Source organism: Taudactylus pleione, unplaced genomic scaffold, assembly GCF_031769625.1.
Source record: "Taudactylus pleione unplaced genomic scaffold, aTauple2 ptg002606l, whole genome shotgun sequence".
Taxonomy (NCBI): Eukaryota; Metazoa; Chordata; class Amphibia; order Anura; family Myobatrachidae; genus Taudactylus; species Taudactylus pleione.
In genome coordinates, this window is record NW_028286984.1 from 1 (window position 1) to 23,664 (window position 23,664).

The 23,664-nt window shown below is 50.4% G+C and overlaps 1 protein-coding gene across 1 annotated transcript in view; it reads left to right on the plus strand.

The window, feature by feature from the left end:
* Positions 1 to 51: 51 nt before the first annotated feature.
* Positions 52 to 23,664, plus strand: part of COQ9 (coenzyme Q9) — a 68,203-nt gene continuing 44,590 nt past the window's right edge. Inside the window, exons 1-3 of the mRNA XM_088466178.1 lie at positions 52 to 184; positions 22,163 to 22,307; positions 22,581 to 22,716. Of these exons, the coding sequence (XP_088322304.1) occupies positions 100 to 184; positions 22,163 to 22,307; positions 22,581 to 22,716 (366 nt within the window). The 5' untranslated portion in view covers positions 52 to 99. The remainder of the gene's footprint in view (positions 185 to 22,162; positions 22,308 to 22,580; positions 22,717 to 23,664) is intronic.

Consider the following 23,664-nt stretch of genomic DNA (forward strand, 5'->3'; position numbering starts at 1 on the left):
GCTTCTGCGCCACTTCCGCTCTCACCGCACCGGTGACGTCACAGTCTTCTCCAACCTTATGGCAGCCGGAAACCGCCCTCACTGCTGCCAGCTTCCAAGATGGCGGCCTCTGCTGCAAGGGCACTGAGAGCAGCGGGCGGGAGATGGCCTCGCCTGGCCACGGTGTGGTGTCGCCAGCGGCACGGTGAGGAAGGGGCTTTGCCCGGGTGGTTACGTGGGGGAGAGTGCCCCATTATCCCCAATCTGTACCTCACTATGTGCCCTGACACCCCCAGGAACTATACCCGTCCCCCCAAATCCCAAAGTGCCCCTGACACCCCCAGGAAGTGTACCCCTCCTCCCTAATTCCAATGTACCCATGACACCCCCAGGAAGTGGACCCCTCCCCCCAAATCCCAATGTACCCCTGACACCCCCTGGAACTGTACCCCTCCCCCCTAATTCCAATGTACCCCTGAAACCCCCAGGAACTGTACCCCTCCCCCCAGATCCTAATGCACACCTGACACCCCCAGGAAGTGTACCCCTCCCCCCAAATCCCAATGTACCCCTGACACCCCAAGGAAGTATACCCCTCCCCCCGCATCCCAATGTACCCCTGACATCCCCAGGAAGTGTACCCCTCCCCCCAAATCCCAATGTACCCCTGACATCCCCAGGATGTGTACCCCTCCCCCCAAATCCCAATGTACCCCTGACATCCCCAGGAAATGTACCCCTCCCCCCGTATCCCAATGTACCCCTGACATCCCCAGGAAGTGTACCCCTCCCCCCGCATCCCAATGTACCCCTGACATCCCCAGGAAGTGTACCCGTCCCCCCAAATCCCAATGTACCCCTGACATCCCCAGGGAGTGTACCCCTCCCCCCAAATCCCAATGTACCCCTGACATCCCCAGGAAGTGTACCCCTCCCTCCAAATCCCAATGTACCCCTGACATCCCCAGGAAGTGTACCCCTCCCCCCAAATCCCAATGTACCCCAGACATCCCCAGGATGTGTACCCCTCCCCCCAAATCCCAATGTACCCCTGATATCCCCAGGAAGTGTACCCCTCCCCCCAAACCCCTTCCCTGACATCCCCAGGAAGTGTACCCCTCCCCCCAAATCCCAATGTACCCCTGACATCCCCAGGAAGTGTACCCCTCCCCCCAAATCCCAATGTACCCCTGACACCCCAAGGAAGTATACCCCTCCCTCCAAATCCCAATGTACCCCTGACATCCCCTGGAAGTGTACCCCTCCCCCCAAATCCCAATGTACCCCTGACATCCCCAGGATGTGTACCCCTCCCCCCAAATCCCAATGTACCCCTGACATCCCCAGGAAGTGTACCCCTCCCCCCTAATTCCAGTGCACCTCTGTCACATATATATATACTGGATTTTCTCTCCATTCGTTTTACTTGCACTTACTGTTAAATTAATAGGAATTTACCAGCTAATTGTAGCAACAAAATGTAACTGCGATGATGCCTAAAATGAAAATGTCTGCTGTAGGGGTAACTGCATAGCGAATAGCAGCAGTAAGACAAAGGGCCCCACTACAAACTATGACTAAAGAGAACACAGGTACCGCGATCTGCTGACGTCAAAGTCACAATTATTGGACAGCATCATAAATATCAATGCAAATACTGAAAATAAATTTGATAAAAAAATAAAGTAAAACAGTATGATATTTCAGGAAAAAGGAAGAGGGAGAAGATGGGGAAGGAAAGGAGAGCGTATAAGCGAGCCGGAAGGACGCACAGAAAAGTAAATTATAGACCACAGTTCACAAGAGACCGGGAAGGGTAACCGCCTGAGAGGAGTACCAGGGAGACCAAATTGAAAGAAACTTTTCCACTGTATTATTCAAAACACTAGTAGTGTACTCCATCTTAGATATAAACCAGATTCTATTCAGGAGTTCTTGACGAGTTGGAGTATCAGGTTTTTTCCAATTACGTGCCAATTGATATTTGGCTGCACAGGATATGTGAAGGATCAATTTTAGTGCCACAGTTGACCAGGCTTCCAAAAACACTAAGTAATAAGTTGGTAGGGGAGAGAGAGACGATATAAGGGAGCGGACCATGTTCCAGAATGGAATAATTTTTAGGCAGGTCCACCAAGTATGAAAAATTGTTCCAGTTTGGCCACAATGTCTCCAACACAATTCACAAGTATTAGAACACATTTGATGAAGGCTTTCTGGAACCAAATACCATCTAGTGAAAACTTTCTATGAATTTTCTCGGATAGCCATGCTGAGGGAACATTTAGAAATAGCGAGACGTATTGTTCCCCAAGTATCGTCGCCTAATGGATGTCCCAAGTCTGCTTCCCATGCTAGTTCCTGCATAGATAGTGAGGGGGACTCCAATGTCAAAATAGAATGGTAAAGAGAGGATATACTGTAGTACCCCTATCAGCATGTTGATATATGAAAAGTCTTTCTATAGGAGAAGGAGTTCGAGGCGGGAGAGCTGAAAACGATGATGTGACAAAATGGCAAACTTATTGGTAGTGAGAGGAACCGGGGACGCCATGTTTCTCTTGGAAATCACCAAAAGACTGTGGGACGAATTGTCCTACATTGTGACGAAAACGTGTAATACCTGCCGCCGACCAGATAGATGCCACGGTAGGCGAGGGTTCTGATGGGAAAGAAGGATTGTACCATAAGGGGGGTTGAGGTGACGAATATGCGGAAAGAGCAAATTTTTTGTTAAGATTGTCCCAAATGGAGAGTGTCGGAGCTGTTGCCGGAGGTGAAAGAACGGCCCCAGGCCTGTGGTAGCCAAGGTAGAGAAGAAACTGAGTCCACACCCACTAGAGGTCAACCCAGCGTTACATTAGAAACGTGCCAAGCAACCAAGTGACTCAAAGGAGAGGCATTATAGTACTGTAGGAGCATAGGCAATCCCAATCCCCCATCAGACGTACGTCTAGCTAAGATGTCTCTACGTATCTGGGATTTTTTTTTATAGTTCCAGATAAATTTAAAGTACAAAGGTTGGAGTTGATTAAGAACTCGGGTTGGCACCGCAACCGGAAGGGTCTGAAACAAATTTAGGATGAACGTTCATCTTAATAGCATTTATACGCCCAACCCTTCAGATAAAATAGACCCTCCATTGTAATAAATCACATTCAGTTGACTTAAACAAGGAAAGGTAATTAGCTTTATATAGACAGTCATATGTTTTGGTGATATTGACCCCAAGATATAGCAAGGAGTCCTTTCTCCAATTGAATATGGTTTAGTTTTGCAGCCCGACAAATCTCCATATATAGATAATTCACAAAATAAGTTCGGTAGAGAGATGAGTGGTTTAGTCAAGGTGAGAAGGACATCATCGGCAAATAGGGAAGAGTATTTCTACATCAGGGTCCATAGGGTTCCACAGGATACCTTGGGGTATAGGTGATGACGTCAGGCATCGGGCACCATAGAGTTAAGTTTTCAGCCTCCCAGGATGCACTAGGGTCCCCCTCCTATACCCCGCCCCCGAGCCAAGGCATCTCAGTTTCGTTGGTGCCCGGCTCGGAGTCAGAGGCACCTGTTAGAGGGGGGCTATGAAGAGCCCCATAAGTTTTCTTCCATGCAGCTGTGGCTGCACATCTGGAAGTACAGCATGGACAGTCACTACTGACGTCCATGCTGTCTTCCCTAAACCCCCGCCAGTACCAGAACGCCGGTACTGATTCGGGGATGCTGGTAAGCATCTGGGGTCACAGCTAGCGGTGACCCCAGATGTTTCGGACCATGGCCGGATTCAAGGGGCAGCAGGTAAGCAGTGGGGTCCCGCGGTGGGTCCCTGCTGAACACATGGTCCAAAGTCCCCAGCCAGCGGGCTCCCTGGGGACTGGCTGCAGCGTGGAGCCAGGTAACTAACCTGTGCTTCCACTACCCCCTGGGACAGCGGACCGCAGCTGAACGGTAGCACTGCGGCGTCCCAGGGGTTAATTGCATTCCAGGGGAGCGTGCCTTCCCCAGGCCGGCCTCCTCTCTGCTCCTCGGTGGCCATCTTTGTATGGTGAACGCTGCTGGAAGCTTATAACGGAGGCATCGCGGTCTGGGTCGGACGCTAAGTGTAAGGTTTATATTCCTGGTCTTTTCTACTTCAGGGTCCATAGGGTATCCACAGGATACCTTGGGGTATAGGTGATGACGTCAGGCATCGGGCACCATAGAGTTAAGTTTTCAGCCTCCCAGGATGCACTAGGGTCCCCCTCCTATACCCTGAGCCAAGGCATCTCAGTTTCGTTGGTGCCCGGCTCGGAGTCGGAGGCACCTGTTAGAGGGGGGCTATGAAGAGCCCCATAAGTTTTCTTCCATGCAGCTGTGGCTGCACATCTGGAAGTACAGCATGGACAGTCACTACTGACGTCCATGCTGTCTTCCCTACACCCCCGCCAGTACCAGAACGCTGGTACTGATCCGGGGATGCTGGTAGGCATCTGGGGTCACAGCTAGCGGTGACCCCAGATGCTTGGGACCGTGGCCGGATCTAAGGGGGACAACAAGGTAAGCAGCGGGGTCCCACGGTGGGACCCTGCTGAACATGGTCCAGATCCCCAGGCAGGGGGCTCCCTGGGGACTGGCTGCAGCGTGGAGCCAGGTATATAACCTGCGCTTCCACTACCCCCCTGGGACAGCGGACCGTGGCAGAGCGGTAGCGCTGCGGCGTCCCAGGGGTTAAATGCATGCCAGGGGAGTGCGCCTTCCCTGTCTCACAGCCGGCGCTTCCCCCGCTGCACACAGCCCTCTCCGCTCTGCTGACTGGTCCTGTGTCAGCGCTCCTCCCCCAGGCCGGCCTCCTCTCTGCTCCTCGGTGGCCATCTTTGTATGGTGAACGCTGCTGGAAGCTTATAACGGAGGCATCGCGGTCTGGGTCCCCCGGCATACCTCTCCTCCGCTTGGTCAGGTCTGTGTATGCAGCGCTGTGTCCTACCAGACCCTGTGTCTGTGTAGTTGAGGATCAGCGCTGTTAGTGCAGGATTTGAGTTTCTTTGCATTGTATGTGACTGTGCTAGCGCTGCTACCTGTACTTTTAATTTCTTACTGTCAGCCTTATCACTGTCCCTGTTCTTTCTGCTAAAGCCCTGCGGTGCGGTGATTGCAGGGTGGTCTTGCACTATACGGACAAGTATTGGTGAGAGGGGTCACATACTTACCATCATGTGTGAGAGTGACTTTCCTCTCCAGCTTCAGTGTACTACGTGTAAAGTACCTACAGCGGAGGGGGAGGGTAGTGCGGAGGGGCTATGCCGGGAGTGTTATTTATTGGCGCGGCCTATTACGGTCACAGCACCGGTACAGGAGCCGCCTTGGGCTTGTTTCGCCAAAGCGCTTACAACCCTGGTGGGGCAGTTAGCTCCGCAGCCTGCGTTCTCACAGATGGGATTGTCCCAGCAGTCAGTGGTGTCGTCACCCATGCAGGGTTTCCCAAGGCAATTGGTGGACCCCGCAGTCTCCCTATTTCCTCTCTCCAGGTCTCTCAGGAGCCTGCGTGGGTTAATTCCCTGACAAGTTCTGTACAGCGCTTGTCGGATGTGTTACAAGGGGAGTCTGTGTTGCGGCCACATAAGCGGCCGGTGGCGTCTCTGTCTGCTCCTTATGAGGATGACGAAGGGACGTCTGATGATGGGGAGATTCTGGATCTTTCGGACCAGGAACCTCTCCATACTAAGGACGCTGACGCTAGGTCCAAGGTATATATTCCTGGACTTTTTCGGGCAGTCCGCACAGCTTTGGTGATTGAGGACGAAGATCCTCCGGTGTCCAAATCTAAATATGCCCTTTTTAAGGATATTAAGGGTGACGCCACAGTGTTTCCTCTTTCGGGTCAATTGGTGGACCATTTAGAGGAGGCATGGAAACAGCCTGGCAAACGGTATCAGCCGCAGAGGCGTTTGGCGGTGGCTTATCCGTTTGCGGATAATTATTTTTCTAAGTGGGAATCCCCTCCACAGGTGGATTCTCATGTGACATGCCTAGTCCGTAGTGCCACATTACCAATGCCCTCCATGTCTTCCCTGAAGGATGCTACGGAACGCAAGGTGGAGATCTGCCTAAAGTCCGTTTATTCCCTTGCTGGGGGGGGGCAGCTAGGCCGGCTATGGCCATTTGTTGGGTTGCCAGAGCTATGGAGCGCTGGGCTGATACTTTGGAGGCGTCTTTCGATTCCGACTGTTCGGCTGAACAGACGGAGTTGATCGGCAATCTCCGGGATTCGGCCACTTATATCAACGAAGCGGCCTTGGATATCAGTACCCTGGCGTCTCTGATTTCTTCGGCAGCTGTAGCTGCTCGTCGCACCTTTTGGAAGGTGGACGCTGATTCCAAAAAGGGCTTGGAAGCGTTGCCTTTTAATGGAGAAGTCCTATTTGGTCCGGACCTGGACAAAATTGTAGCCACACTGGCGGCAGCCAAATCTGCATGTCTCCCGTCTGCTGCAGTTCCTTCCAGTTTAGGTACGTCGTCCTTACGGCGTTATAGGGCCCAGGGTAGGCCTAAAGCGCAGTCCTTTCCCCGTCAGGCTGGTCCCAAAAAATCGGCCAAGCCCTGGAAGCAAGCCTGGAGTACCAGACGTCCGGCCCCTAAGCCAGATGACAAGCCTGCGGCCTGACGGTCCGGGCCTCCCTTTGGGGGATCCCAAAATGGGAGGCCGCCTGCTGCAGTTCGCCCAGTGTTGGTCAGTCACCACGACGGACACTTGGGTTCTTGAGGTGGTTTCTCACGGGTACACCCTCTCCTTTCGGCACAGGCCCCCGTCTCGATTCTTCACCACGGGTCTTCCATCAGACCGGAACAAAGCATTGGAAATGCGGAAGGTTTTGCACACTATGCTCCAGGCTGGAGTTATAGTGCCTGTTCCATTCTCCCAGAAGGGCCAGGGTTTCTATTCCAATCTGTTTTTGGTGCAGAAACCCAATGGGTCGTATCGTCCGATCCTCAACCTCAAAGCACTCAACAAGTCTTTGCGGTTGCCGAAGTTTCGGATGGAGACCCTACGGTCCATCATTCTGGCGCTGTAACCTGGGGACTACATGGTGTCATTGGACATACAGGACGCTTACCTGCATGTCCCTATTCTTTTGCGCCATCAACAGTTCCTCAGGTTTGCAATCCGCAGCGACCACTTCCAGTTTCGGGCGTTACCTTTTGGCCTGGCGACAGCACCACGTGTTTTCACCAAGGTGATGGCGGTCATGGCGGCTTCCCTGCGGCTGCAGGGAGTCCGCATGTTACCGTACTTGGATGACCTTCTGTTGGTGGCAGGATCTCCAGAGCTCCTACGCCACTTGGACCTGACCATTGCGGTACTGCAACGACACGGCTGGTTGATAAACTGGCAGAAGTCCACCCTGATCCCGTCTCAGCGGATTCTGCACCTCTGAGCCTTATTGTACTCCGGACAGCAGAGGATCTTTGTGACGGGGGAAAAGATCTCTGCCTTGCAGTTGAGGGTGCGCAGTTGTCTGCAGAGCCGCCGGGTGTCTCTGCACTCGGCGATGAGGTTACTGGGCTCCATGGTGTCAGTATTCGACATGGTGGAATATGCCCAGTTTCACTCCAGACCTCTGCAGCACCTGATCCTGTCCAAATGGAATGGACTGCCTCTGAGTCTAAAATTCCAGACGATGGTGCTCACTCCGGAGGTTCGCCTGTCCCTAGCCTGGTGGTTGCAGACGACCCATCTCAACAAGGGTCGTCCGTTCTGGGTGGCGAATTGGGTCCTGTTGACAACGGACGCCAGTCTTCGGGGCTGGGGAGCAGTCACGGGTCCACACTTGTTCCAGGGCAGGTGGACTCAGGCGGAAACAGACCTTCCAATAAACATCTTCGAGCTCCGCACGGTGTTCAATGCTCTCCAGCAGGCACATCGGGTTCTCCAAGGTCACCCAGTGCAGGTCCAGTCAGACAACGCTACCACCGTGGCCTACATAAATCGGCAAGGAGGAACCCGGAGTCGGGCGGCTCTCGTAGAGGTGTCACGAATCCTGGTATGGGCGGAGCGCAATCTTCCGGCCATATCAGCAGTATTCATCCCGGGAGTGCTAAACTGGGAGGCAGACTTTCTCAGTCGCCAGGACGTTCATCCGGGGGAATGGTCCCTGCACCCGGACGTTTTTCAACTGCTGGTGGACAGGTAGGGTCTTCCAGAGATCGACCTCATGGCGTCCCGGCACAACAACAAGTTGCCGGTGTACGGGTCTCGCACAAGAGACGAAAAGGCGTCTCTGGTGGATGCTCTGTCCGTCCGGTGGACGTTCCGGTTCGCTTATCTGTTTCCTCCGTTTTCCCTTCTTCCTCTGGTAATCCGGAATTTCAAACAGGAGGGAGGGACGCTCCTGTTGATAGCTCCCGCATGGCCCAGACGGCACTGGTTCTCAGACCTTCAGGGTCTGTCCGTGGACAGTCCTCTGCGGTTGCCGCTACGACCGGATCTTCTGTCACAGGGTCCTTGTCTTCACCCGGACCTGACTCGGCTGTCTTTGACGGCGTGGCTGTTGAGACGGCCATGTTAAGGTCCATGGGGTTTTCCAGCTCTGTAGTGCGAACCATGCTAAGAGCTCGGAAACCGCCTTCCGCGAGAATATACAATTGTGTGTGGCATACGTTCTTCCAGCGGTGTCGACCGAAAGGTTATGCACCTCAGGAGTTTCGTCTGTCTAGAGTGCTAGCCTTCCTACAAGCGGGACTGGACCATGGGCTTCGCCTTGCTTCTTTGAAGGTGCAGGTTTCTGCCCTGTCTGTCTGGTTCCATTGTAGGATTGCTACAATCCCTGATGTGCGCACCTTTATGCAAGGTGTTCTGCGAATTCAGCCGCCATTTGTTCCACCTCTGGCGCCTTGGGACTTGGCTGTGGTCCTGAGGGCTCTCCAAGGACCGCCGTTTGAACCACTGGGCTCAGTGGATCTTAAATGGCTAACAGCTAAGACTGTTTGTTTTCCTTCTGGCCATCGCTTCAGCCAGACGTGTTTCTGATTTAGGGGCTCTCTATTGTAGACCCCCTTTCTTGATTTTTCATGGGAACAGGGCAGTGCTGCGCACTCGTCCTGAATTTCTTCCCAAAGTTGTTTCCCGGTTTCATATTAACGAGGAAATCGTTGTGCCGGCTTTTAACTCACCTGATCTTTAAGTGGGTGAGGCCACTTTGGATGTTGTGCGGCCCCAAGGACTTATGTTGACCGCACTTCGTTTAGGAAGTCGGACGCCTTGTTTGTCCTCTATGGCTTCCGTAAAAAGGGTTGGCCTGCTTCAAAGCAAACTTTGGTAGCTTGGATCCGTATGGCAATTTCAGAAGCTTATCTTCATGAAGGCCTTCCGGTTCCATACTCTGTGAGGGCTCATTCCACTAGGTCTGTGGGTCCTTCGTGGGCAGCTCGATGTGGTGCCTCTGCAGTCCAGATCTGCAAGGCTGCTACGTGGTCCTCTGTCCATACCTTTGTGAGGTATTACAGGTTTGACACCTTCGCCTCACAGGATGCTTCCTCCGGGCGGCGGATTCTCCTTTCAGCACAGGAGCGTCCCCACCCTTGAAGGATACTGCTTTGGGACATCCCCAAGGTATCCTGTGGATACCCTATGGATCCTGATGTAGAAAATATGAGATATGGTAAGAACTTACCTTTGTTATCTCTATTTCTACGAAGTCCATAGAGTCTCAGCTCAACCCAGAGCAGTAGGAGAACGGAATAGCTTTTGGCGCAATTCTATTGGTCGCAGGATACAGATGCAATCGAATAGGCAAAGGTGTTTATTGCTCAAAGTCTTATGGTGCATACACACGGTCAGATTTTTCCTTCAGATATGAACGATAACGATTTAAAAATCGTTCATTCGTTCATATCTGAAGGAAAATCTGACATATCTGACATGCCTGAACGATGGACGATCAACGATGCGCGTTCCCGTTTGTCAGATAACGATATCTGACATCTGATGTGTTTGCAGTCACACTTGGACGATTCCATTCATTTTAATGCAGTCAAAAATCATTCAAAACTTTCAAAACTTTGGTAAAATCGTTCAGTCGTTCATCTGACAAATCTGACCGTGTGTACGCTCCATTAAAAAGAACTTGTCCCTTAGGATAGAGGGGGAATATCAGCATACAGAAGGTTACAGCAGTTCTTCTCCACACAGGTTATACAAGGATGTCCCCATACACAGGCTCACAGGCCCTGTGTATATACAGTCAGAACACATAATACAGCATGGTGACATCCACCTACCGGTGGTCTTGTAACCCAATCAGACCATCTATCCCAAAAGTAATTACCACTCACATCCCACAGGAACTGGTCATTTACTTTCACCCTTTGATACATTTATCACACAGTGACATATATCTATGTAGAATAACCAGCAATAATATTCACTTTCGTCTTTCTGCAATATCCAGGGAATCAGGAAAACAAACACTTTATCCCCAGAAGCGCAGACACACAAGAGACAGTCACAGGGACATATCACAGGAAGTGCAGACACACAAGAGACAGTCACAGGGACATATCACAGGAAGTGCAGACACACAAGAGACAGTCACAGGGACATATCACAGGAAGCGCAGACACACAGGAGACAGTCACAGGGACATATCACAGGAAGTGCAGACACACAAGAGACAGTCACAGGGACATATCACAGGAAGTGCAGACACACAAGAGACAGTCACAGGGACATATCACAGGAAGTGCAGACACACAAGAGACAGTCACAGGGACATATCACAGGAAGCACAGACACACAGGAGACAGTCACAGGGACATATCACAGGAAGTGCAGACACACAAGAGACAGTCACAGGGACATATCACAGGAAGTGCAGACACACAAGAGACAATCTCAGGGACATATCACAGGAAGCGCAGACACACAGGAGACAGTCTCAGGGACATATCACAGGAAGCGCAGACACACAGGAGACAGTCTCAGGGACATATCACAGGAAGTGCAGACACACAAGAGACAGTCTCGGGGACATATCACAGGAAGCGCAGACACACAGGAGACAGTCTCAGGGACATATCACAGGAAGCGCAGACACACAAGAGACAGTCTCAGGGACATATCACAGGAAGTGCAGACACACAAGAGACAGTCTCAGGGACCTATCACAGGAAGCGCAGACACACAGGAGACAGTCTCAGGGACATATCACAGGAAGTGCAGACACACAAGACACAGTCTCAGGGACATATCACAGGAAGCGCAGACACACAAGACACAGTCTCAGGGACATATCACAGGAAGTGCAGACACACAAGAGACAGTCACAGGGACATATCACAGGAAGTGCAGACACACAAGAGACAGTCACAGGGACATATCACAGGAAGCGCAGACACACAGGAGACAGTCTCAGGGACATATCACAGGAAGCGCAGACACACAGGAGACAGTCACAGGGACATATCACAGGAAGTGCAGACACACAGGAGATAGTCTCAGGGACATATCACAGGAAGCGCAGACACACAGGATATAGTCTCAGGGACATATCACAGGAAGCGCAGACACACAGGAGACAGTCTCAGGGACATATCACAGGAAGTGCAGACACACAGGAGACAGTCTCAGAGACATATCACAGGAAGCGCAGACACACAGGAGACAGTCTCAGGGACATATCACAGGAAGTGCAGACACACAAGAGACAGTCTCAGGGACATATCACAGGAAGTGCAGACACACAGGAGACAGTCACAGGGACATATCACAGGAAGTGCAGACACACAGGAGACAGTCTCGGGGACATATCACAGGAAGTGCAGACACACAGGAGACAGTCTCAGGGACATATCACAGGAAGTGCAGACACACAGGAGACAGTCTCAGGGACATATCACAGGAAGTGCAGACACACAGGAGACAGTCTCAGGGACCTATCACAGGAAGTGCAGAAACACAAGAGACATCACAAGGACATATCACAGGAAGTGCAGACACACAAGAGACAGTCACAGGGACATATCTCAGGAAGTGCAGACACAGAAGAGACAGTCACAGGGACATATCACAGGAAGCGCAGAAACACAAGAGACAGTCACAGGGACATATCACAGGAAGCGCAGACACACAAGAGACAGTCTCCGGGACATATCACAGGAAGCGCAGACACACAAGAGACAGTCTCCGGGACATATCACAGGAAGTGCAGACACACAGGAGACAGTCACAGGGACATATCACAGGAAGTGCAGACACACAGGAGACAGTCTCAGGGACATATCACAGGAAGTGCAGACACACAGGAGACAGTCTCAGGGACATATCACAGGAAGTGCAGACACACAAGAGACAGTCACAGGGACATATCACAGGAAGTGCAGACACACAAGAGACAGTGTCAGGGACATATCACAGGAAGTGCAGACACACAAGAGACAATCTCAGGGACATATCACAGGAAGCGCAGACACACAGGAGACAGTCAGGGACATATCACAGGAAGCGCAGACACACAAGAGACAGTCTCAGGGACATATCACAGGAAGTGCAGACACACAAGAGACAATCTCAGGGACATATCACAGGAAGTGCAGACACACAAGAGACAGTCTCAGGGACCTATCACAGGAAGCGCAGACACACAGGAGACAGTCTCAGGGACATATCACAGGAAGCGCAGACACACAAGACACAGTCTCAGGGACATATCACAGGAAGCGCAGACACACAAGACACAGTCTCAGGGACATATCACAGGAAGTGCAGACACACAAGAGACAGTCACAGGGACATATCACAGGAAGTGCAGACACACAAGAGACAGTCACAGGGACATATCACAGGAAGCGCAGACACACAGGAGACAGTCTCAGGGACATATCACAGGAAGCGCAGACACACAGGAGACAGTCACAGGGACATATCACAGGAAGTGCAGACACACAGGAGACAGTCACAGGGACATATCACAGGAAGTGCAGACACACAGGAGACAGTCTCAGGGACATATCACAGGAAGTGCAGACACACAAGAGACAGTCTCAGGGACATATCACAGGAAGTGCAGACACACAGGAGACAGTCTCAGGGACATATCACAGGAAGTGCAGACACACAGGAGACAGTCTCAGGGACATATCACAGGAAGTGCAGACACACAGGAGACAGTCTCAGGGACCTATCACAGGAAGTGCAGAAACACAAGAGACATCACAAGGACATATCACAGGAAGTGCAGACACACAAGAGACAGTCACAGGGACATATCACAGGAAGTGCAGACACAGAAGAGACAGTCACAGGGACATATCACAGGAAGCGCAGAAACACAAGAGACAGTCACAGGGACATATCACAGGAAGCGCAGACACACAAGAGACAGTCTCCGGGACATATCACAGGAAGCGCAGACACACAAGAGACAGTCTCCGGGACATATCACAGGAAGTGCAGACACACAGGAGACAGTCACAGGGACATATCACAGGAAGTGCAGACACACAGGAGACAGTCTCAGGGACATATCACAGGAAGTGCAGACACACAGGAGACAGTCTCAGGGACATATCACAGGAAGTGCAGACACACAAGAGACAGTCACAGGGACATATCACAGGAAGTGCAGACACACAAGAGACAGTGTCAGGGACATATCACAGGAAGTGCAGACACACAAGAGACAATCTCAGGGACATATCACAGGAAGCGCAGACACACAGGAGACAGTCACAGGAAGTGCAGACACACAGGAGACAGTCTCAGGGACATATCACAGGAAGTGCAGACACACAGGAGACAGTCTCAGGGACATATCACAGGAAGTGCAGACACACAGGAGACAGTCTCAGGGACATATCACAGGAAGTGCAGACACACAGGAGACAGTCTCAGGGACCTATCACAGGAAGTGCAGACACACAGGAGACAGTCTCAGGGACCTATCACAGGAAGTGCAGACACACAAGAGACAGTCTCCGGGACATATCACAGGAAGTGCAGACACACAAGAGACAGTCACAGGGACATATCACAGGAAGCGCAGACACACAAGAGACAGTCTCCGGGACATATCACAGGAAGTGCAGAAACACAAGAGACAGTCACAGGGACATATCACAGGAAGTGCAGACACACAAGAGACAGTCTCAGGGACATATCACAGGAAGTGCAGAAACACAAGAGACATCACAAGGACATATCACAGGAAGTGCAGACACACAAGAGACAGTCACAGGGACATATCACAGGAAGTGCAGACACAGAAGAGACAGTCACAGGGACATATCACAGGAAGTGCAGAAACACAAGAGACAGTCACAGGGACATATCACAGGAAGCGCAGACACACAAGAGACAGTCTCCGGGACATATCACAGGAAGTGCAGAAACACAAGAGACAGTCACAGGGACATATCACAGGAAGTGCAGACACACAAGAGACAGTCAGAGGGACATATCACAGGAAGAGCAGACACACAGGAGACAATCTCAGGGACATATCACAGGAAGTGCAGACACACAAGAGACAGTCACAGGGACATATCACAGGAAGCGCAGACACACAAGAGACAGTCTCCGGGACATATCACAGGAAGTGCAGAAACACAAGAGACAGTCTCAGGGACATATCACAGGAAGTGCAGAAACACAAGGGACACATCAGATGTCAGATATCGTTATCTGGCCATCGGGAACACGCATCGTTCATCGTTCAGATATGAACGAATGAACGATTTTTTAAATTGTTATCGTTCAGATCTGAAGAGAAATCTGACCGTGTGTGCACCATTATCTGACCGTGTGTGTGCACCATTATCTGACCGTGTGTGTGCACCATTATCTGACCGTGTGTGCGCACCATTATCTGACCGTGTGTGTGCACCATTATCTGACCGTGTGTGTGCACCATTATCTGACCGTGTGTGTGCACCATTATCTGACCGTGTGTGTGCACCATTATCTGACCGTGTGTGTGCACCATTATCTGACCGTGTGTGCGCACCATTATCTGACCGTGTGTGCGCACCATTATCTGACCGTGTGTGCGCACCATTATCTGACCGTGTGTATGCACCATTATCTGACCGTGTGTGTGCACCATTATCTGACCGTGTGTGTGCACCATTATCTGACCGTGTGTGTGCACCATTATCTGACCGTGTGTGTGCACCATTATCTGACCGTGTGTGTGCACCATTATCTGACCGTGTGTGTGCACCATTATCTGACCGTGTGTGTGCACCATTATCTGACCGTGTGTGTGCACCATTATCTGACCGTGTGTGTGCACCATTATCTGACCGTGTGTGTGCACCATTATCTGACCGTGTGTGCGCACCATTATCTGACCGTGTGTGCGCACCATTATCTGACCGTGTGTGCGCACCATTATCTGACCGTGTGTACGCTCCATTATCTGACCGTGTGTGTGCACCATTATCTGACCGTGTGTGTGTGCACCATTATCTGACCGTGTGTGTGTGCACCATTATCTGACCGTGTGTGTGCACCATTATCTGACCGTGTGTGTGCACCATTATCTGACCGTGTGTGTGCACCATTATCTGACCGTGTGTGTGCACCATTATCTGACCGTGTGTGTGCACCATTATCTGACCGTGTGTGTGCACCATTATCTGACCGTGTGTGTGCACCATTATCTGACCGTGTGTGTGCACCATTATCTGACCGTGTGTGTGCACCATTATCTGACCGTGTGTGTGCACCATTATCTGACCGTGTGTGTGCACCATTATCTGACCGTGTGTGTGCACCATTATCTGACCGTGTGTGTGCACCATTATCTGACCGTGTGTGTGCTCCATTATCTGACCGTGTGTGTGCACCATTATCTGACCGTGTGTGTGCACCATTATCTGACCGTGTGTGTGTACCATTATCTGACCGTGTGTGCGCTCCATTATCTGACCGTGTGTACGCTCCATTATCTGACCGTGTGTACGCTCCATTATCTGACCGTGTGTACGCTCCATTATCTGACCGTGTGTACGCTCCATTATCTGACCGTGTGTGTGTATGCTCAATTATCTGACCGTGTGTGTGCCCCGTTATCTGACCGTGTGTGTACGCACCGTTATCTGACCGTGTGTGTACGCACCGTTATCTGACCGTGTGTGTACGCACCGTTATCTGACCGTGTGTGTACGCACCGTTATCTGACCGTGTGTGTACGCACCGTTATCTGACCGTGTGTATGCTCCGTTATCTGACCGAGTGTGTATGCTCCGTTATCTGACCGTGTGTGTGCACCATTATCTGACCGTGTGTGTGCGCCATTATCTGACCGTGTGTGTGCACCATTATCTGACCGTGTGTGTGCTCCATTATCTGACCGTGTGTGTACGCACCGTTATCTGACCGTGTGTGTGCACCATTATCTGACCGTGTGTGTGCACCATTATCTGACCGTGTGTGTGCTCCATTATCTGACCGTGTGTGTGCACCATTATCTGACCGTGTGTGTGCACCATTATCTGACCGTGTGTGTGTACCATTATCTGACCGTGTGTGCGCTCCATTATCTGACCGTGTGTACGCTCCATTATCTGACCGTGTGTACGCTCCATTATCTGACCGTGTGTACGCTCCATTATCTGACCGTGTGTACGCTCCATTATCTGACCGTGTGTGTGTATGCTCAATTATCTGACCGTGTGTGTGCCCCGTTATCTGACCGTGTGTGTACGCACCGTTATCTGACCGTGTGTGTACGCACCGTTATCTGACCGTGTGTGTACGCACCGTTATCTGACCGTGTGTGTACGCACCGTTATCTGACCGTGTGTATGCTCCGTTATCTGACCGAGTGTGTATGCTCCGTTATCTGACCGTGTGTGTGCACCATTATCTGACCGTGTGTGTGCGCCATTATCTGACCGTGTGTGTGCACCATTATCTGACCGTGTGTGTGCTCCATTATCTGACCGTGTGTGTACGCACCGTTATCTGACCGTGTGTGTACGCACCGTTATCTGACCGTGTGTACGCTCCATTAAGATATTATTTATGACAACTGCGTTATATTGAGAGTCACCGTTCCCATCTCATAGGGCCTGAGTGGCAGTTTTAGGTTTCTGGGATGGTTCTCAGTGCTCTCCCCAGAAAATGTTTCCAGCCGGGTGGCATCAGGAAGTAGCCGGGTGGGGCCTTCGCAATAATAAAATGTTTTAAACCCTGACCTTATAATGATTAAACTTAAAGTAACATTTTTTACATTAATTCTTCTTATTAGATTCCCAGTCGTCTGATTATGAAAAAGCTGCAAAGTCTGTAGGATCTGGTCCTATTTATACAGCTCCCAGATACTGTCCCCACTTGTTCTGGGTGGTGCCCCCTCTAACACCAGCCTGGGGAGAACGCTGAAGAGTTCTCGCTCATTCTATACACGTTTTTATTGAGTCTCTTCTTATACTTTAACCTCTTTGCATCTTATAGTGTAACCAGGCTTTGGGAGAATCTCATCTGCTTTTTGCATTGCCCAAGTCCTCATCGGCACCTCATTGCCAATACTTGTAACAAGTGTCTGACGCCCAATGCACGTGAAAGGTTATCCAGTAACCTACCTATTCTGACTTGCCTTAATAATCTCAATACCTATTCATTTATGTAGAAACCACTCCAATGTCTTATAACACATGTATGTACAAGCCTAATATACTTCATTGTCTAAACATTTTACTTATACATTCAAAACTATTTCATATATCTCTTACTACAAAATACATAAACTAATAACTATGGTTAAAAATCACAATTTACCATTAATGATATTTTAATTCAAGCAATTTCCCTTAACCTTAATACCTACTAAATTATATTTTATATGAACAATTACCAATTTGTCAACGGTTGCGCAGCACAGCAGGTGGGACGACCCGCGGGCACACACGATCGGGCCTACACACTATGTGATCTTTGATCAGGACGATGGAATGTATGACAGATGGCGTAGTGTGTACCCAGCTTTACCATTAAGGTGCGCTTCTGAGTAAATAGCTCCTTTGGGCATCTCAGGTCCTATTCCGTTATTTCTTAGTTTTGGTTTCTGCCCTGAGCTGTGGATGGATCAGTCTCATTTAGCTGCAGCAACAATGAACACGGGATAGACAGCGATTTCCCTTTATCACCGGACTGACCTGATGATTATTATCAACTTTTGTAAGGCGCAGCACCGTGCAGGGTAACCAGATAAACATATCACAGTACCAAACATAAAATAACAGCACAGACCGTGTAGGAAAGATAAACGAGGACTGGTAGGGCGACTCGCTGAAGCTAGCAGCGCCATACTTTGTTGAGTTGGGGATGCAGTTGAAATACAGTCGAAGGGGATTCCGGCAGACAGAATGCCGAACACTGTCATCCCAAAGGTAAATAACGGGGCCAGGGGGAGGGTTAGGGTTAGGCACTAAGGGGGGTGAGGGTTAGGTTAAGAGTGCAGGAAGGGAGAGGTTAGGTTTAGGCACTAGAGTGGGAGGTCAGTGTTAGGCACTAGGGGGGTGAGGGTTAGGTTAAGGGTGCAGGAAGGGAGAGGTTAGGCACTAGAGTTGGAGGTTAGGTTAAGGGTGCAGGAAGGGAGAGGTTAGGCACTAGAGTTGGAGGTTAGGTTAAGGGTGCAGGAAGGGAGAGGTTAGGCACTAGAGTTGGAGGTTAGGTTAAGGGTGCAGGAAGGGAGAGGTTAGGCACTAGAGTTGGAGGTTAGGTTAAGGGTGCAGGAAGGGAGAGGTTAGGCACTAGAGTGGGAGGTTAGGGTTAGGCACTAGGGGGGTGATGGTTGGGATAGTGAACAGCAAAGTGTCAGTATTCTAACCCTGTCGGAATGCCGCCGTTGGGATTCTGATCCCCGGGATCCCAAACACCGGCATCCCGTACCCATCCCGTTGAGTCCGGTTGGGAATCCATTCGGTACTCAGTGATCCTCTACCCATCGGATGGGTGAGCAGAAGGGGGAGAAGGAGACAAGGGAGCAGAGCATTGGTGACGTGTTGTGTAAGGGAAGTGCGAGGGAGGAGGGCCCTGCCCATGAGTGCTGACATATTAGGGTGAGGAGTATATTGACAAGTAATCAGGGGGTTGGTTCTCTTTAATGAAAAGTTACACTTTAAGAGCGCATTAAAAGATTTTGAGACAGGTAGAGTGTCTGACTAGTTGAGATAGTGAGTTCCAGAGGGGGGGTACCTCAAGCAAAATCTTGGGGACTAGAGCGAGAGGAAGTGATCAGGGTGGAGGAGAGGCATTGGTCAGAGGAGGAGCGGAGAGGTTGGGAGGGAGTGTGGACAGAGATGAGGTGATGTAGGGAGGGGAGGAGCTGTTTATGGCTGAGGTTAGATTCTGAGGTGGATAGGGAGGATTCTGAGGTGGATAGGGAGCCAATGAAGCATGTTGCAGAGGGGGAGGCAGATATTGTATAGCTGGATTCTGGCGATGTTAAGAAGGAAAGATTAATGTCCTGAATATCAGGATTGAAGGAGAGAACTGAGTTAGGAATGACACCTAGGCGGCAGACTTGGGGGACAGGTAAGAGAGACCCTAAGAGTCAGAAAAGAAAATTAATTTGTTCTTGGCCATGTTAAGCTTCAGAAAGCCCTGGGACATTCAGGAGGAGATGGCTCATCGGCAGTTGGAGATATGAGAGAGATCAGTGGAGAAGTAATATATTTGAGTTTCATCCATATATAGATGGCATAGACCAGTGGTCTCCAACCTGTAGCTCGCAAGCTACTGGTAGCTCACCTAGCTGCCGTACTGCCGAGTAAACTAGGAGGAAGTGACCTTTGACACGTGCTCCTCTACTGCACGTTCCTCCTTGGAGCCGGTAATTAATGGTGCATACACACGATCAGATTTTTTCTTCAGATATGGACGATAACGATTTAAAAATCGTTCAGTCGTTCATATCTGAAGGAAAATCGTTCATATCTGACATGCCTGAACGATGGACGATCAACGATGCGCGTTCCCGTTTGTCAGATAACGATATCTGACATCTGATGGGTTTGCAGTCAGACTTGGACGATTCCATTCATTTTAATGCAGTCAAAAATCGTTCAATCGTTCAAATCGTTCAAAACTTTGGTCAAATCGTTCAAATCGTTTAGTCGTTCAGTCGTTCATCTGACAAGTCTGACAAATCTGACCGTGTGTACGCTCCATAACAGTGAAATGTGCCTGTGCTTAAATTTTATTTACAAACTACAACAATATCACTATAATAATTAAATTCATTGTTGTTTTCTATGACACTTTTTTTTTTAATTTTCCTTAAATTACCTTCAATTGTTCGTTTATTAGCCAGATTTTTTTTTCTACAATTTTAGTAGCTCTTCAGGAGGTTTCATTTTACTAAAGTAGCTCACACCCCAATTAAGGTTGGCGACCACTGGCATTGACGGTCTAGGAGCTGATAAGAGAAGAAGTGCAGATGAAAAAAGGAAGGAAGAATGGACTGTTGGGGAATGCCTACCGGTAGGGCAAGTGAGGGAGAGGGCAGAGAAGGATCGGTTGGTGAGGTAGCAGATAAATCAATATTGGACAGGTTTGTGGAGGCCGCAGACTGGAGAGTGTGGAGGAGTAGAGGGTAGGTGAAAATGTCAAGGGTAGCAGACCGATCACGTTAAATGAGGAGAGAGAAGTGATCCTTGGATTTGGCTGTGAGAAGGTCATTGGTAACCTTGGTGAGGGCAGTTTCAGTGGAAGAATAGAGGCCAGATTGAATATGATTGAGAGGTGATTGGATTGAAAGGATTGAGATGAGGTGAAGATTGTCAGTGCTCTCGAAGAACTTGGAGGCACAAGGAAGAAGGAATCCTTATGCCCTGTTCTCCATTGCTTTTCCTAGTTTTGTCTGTGCATGTCTCTGAAGTGACTAATCTACATATATTTTCCAATTTGTAGAGCTCTGTTATTGCAACCTATGATAGTGTCGCACTGGGGCATAAGGGGCCCGCCGGGGATATGCAGAGGTAGGGGTTCATGCTAAAGGGGTTTAGCTAGCCACCAGTCCGTGATCCTGCTCAACCAAGTAACTGACCCTCTGCTAAAGTAACAATGTATTAAGAGAGTGTATGGTCTCGATCCTGACCTGTAAGGGAGAAAAAGTGGCCCTCAGGTAGTGTAGCCTAGCGTTCCCGCTAGGCTGTTTTAGCGGGGCGCGACGCCCTGCCCTCCAGAAGGAGGGCAAAAAGCGCCCTGCCCTAACAGCCTGCGGGAACCGTCTTCACCCGCGGGTCGCAGTGTCCCGCGGGTGAAGAAATGTGCGGTGACCCGGTCACCGCCGGAGAATAGACGCTGGGCGCATGCGCTCGGCATCTATTCTCCCTGTCTGCAGGGCTTGGGGGCTGCCCGGCGTGTCCGTAAGTGCCGGGCACGCCCCCAACAGTGACAAAAAGGGACGCGTCTTATAGACACGCCCCCTTTTCGATGACCACTCCCCCTTCTCCGTCGCGTGCTGGCCATCGGCGCGCGCACGGACATGCCCTCTCTAGCTCCGGCGCCCTGCCTCCTGCCGGAGCTAGAGGGAACACTAGTGTAGCCCACCAGGAATTTCCCCTGTCCACCTCTGGGCCAGTCCAACCATGGTGTCTGTATTTTTCCTGTGAAGCAAGGGTTATTGTCCTTGTATCCTCATCCTTGCAACTGCAAGGAAGCTGAGCTTCATGTCTTAGATGTGGCTGGCTGATCCTACCTGTTCAAGACATAGCAACTTGAGCACCATAGGAAGAGGTGCAATGTCTCCTCTCAGCTGATCTCCAGCTGTTCTGTGATGATGGACTGATTCAATCTGGGCTGTATACCATACATAGTCATTGGACCAGATTTGCTGGATGGGTCATCCGGTTGTCCCTGTGTACTTTGTATAAATGTTGCCGCACCTGTGGAGGCCGCCTTTTGTCATCCTACAGCCCCCGAGGAAGGCATTTAGTGTGGTATAAATAACCCATCTTGTGGACAAGTTCATTACATGTAAAAGTGCTTTCAATAAGGCTCCTAGAATTAGATGTGGTGAGAGCGATTGCTGGTGGTCACACTGAAGGTTCACTAGGAATAATTTATTAGTCGCCAATTAAGTTTTTAAAACCTAATGAGCGATGTCTTCTTTCCACAACATCATGTCTCACGGCACCAATGGCATCTCTATAATATACGGAGGGCAAAGACTAGTCATACTCTGAAATGGACCTTTCTTTCCAGCCCTAACACCGCCACCATTGTGTTCCGCTCGGACCTTGTGGGTGTCATCACCTATGAAGTCTATGGGAGACCAGAAGACACCACCTACATTTACACACGCCGACCCAACGGATAAAGCTGAGGAACACGACCCTTTGCCTCCAAGGTACACCCCTATCTATTGTCACCATGACTTCACTGTATAAATAATCAGTACACAACATATTTATGCTCCTGTCTCTAAACGTATGGCCTCTCCCTATAGATTGCAAGCTCTTATGAGCCGTAGTCCCATAGTTTGCAAGCCATGATCTTGTATACTACTGTCTTTCACTAGAGGTTCTTCTTGTGAACATGTCGCTTTAGTGAGTTGCTGTTTCTTATTACACCTTTGTAATGACCAGCATATAGGATGAGCGCTTTGGTGGTTTGGCTACAGGTACACAGACCAGGGTGGAGAGGAATCAGAGGACTATGAGAGTGTGGAGCAGCTGCAGGAGCGTATTCTGACTGCAGCCTTGGCGTTTGTGCCTGATTATGGCTGGTCCTCCGAGGCCATTGCTGAAGGAGCAAAGGTAATTTGCTGTGTGTGGGTGCTGTGTGTTGGTGCTGTGGCATTACTTTTGGCACAGTGGTGTGTGTGGGTGCTGTAGCATTACTCTTGGCACAGTGGTGTGTGTGGGTGCTGTGGCATTACTCTTGGCACAGTGGTGTGTGTGGGTTCTGTGGCATTACTCTTGGCACAGTGGTGTGTGTGGGTGCTGTGGCATTACTCTTGGCATAGTGGTGTGTGTGGGTGCTGTGGCATTACTCTTGGCATAGTGGTGTGTGTGGGTGCTGTGGCATTACTCTTGGCACAGTAGTGTGTGGGTGCTGTGGCATTACTCTTGGCACAGTGGTGTGTGTGGGTGCTGTGGCATTACTCTTGGCACTGTGCTGTGTGTTGGTGCTGTGGCATTACTCTTGGCACAGTGGTGTGTGTGGGTGCTGTGGCATTACTCTTGGCACAGTGGTGTGTGTGGGTGCTGTGGCATTACTCTTGGCACAGTGGTGTGTGTGGGTGCTGTGGCATTACTCTTGGCACAGTGCTGTGTGTTGGTGCTGTGGCATTACTCTTGGCACAGTGCTGTGTGTGGGTGCTGTGGCATTACTCTTGGCACAGTGCTGTGTGTTGATGCTGTGGCATTACTCTTGGCACAGTGGTGTGTGTTGGTGCTGTGGCATTACTCTTGGCACAGTGGTGTGTGTGGGTGCTGTGGCATTACTCTTGGCACAGTGCTGTGTGTGGATGCTGTGGCATTACTCTTGGCACAGTGGTGTGTGTTTGTGCTGTGGCATTACTCTTGGCACAGTGGTGTGTGTGGGTGCTGTGGCATTACTCTTGGCACAGTGGTGTGTGTGGGTGCTGTGGCATTACTCTTGGCACAGTGCTGTGTGTGGGTGCTGTGGCATTACTCTTGGCACAGTGCTGTGTGTTGGTGCTGTGGCATTAGTCTTGGCACAGTGCTGTGTGTTGGTGCTGT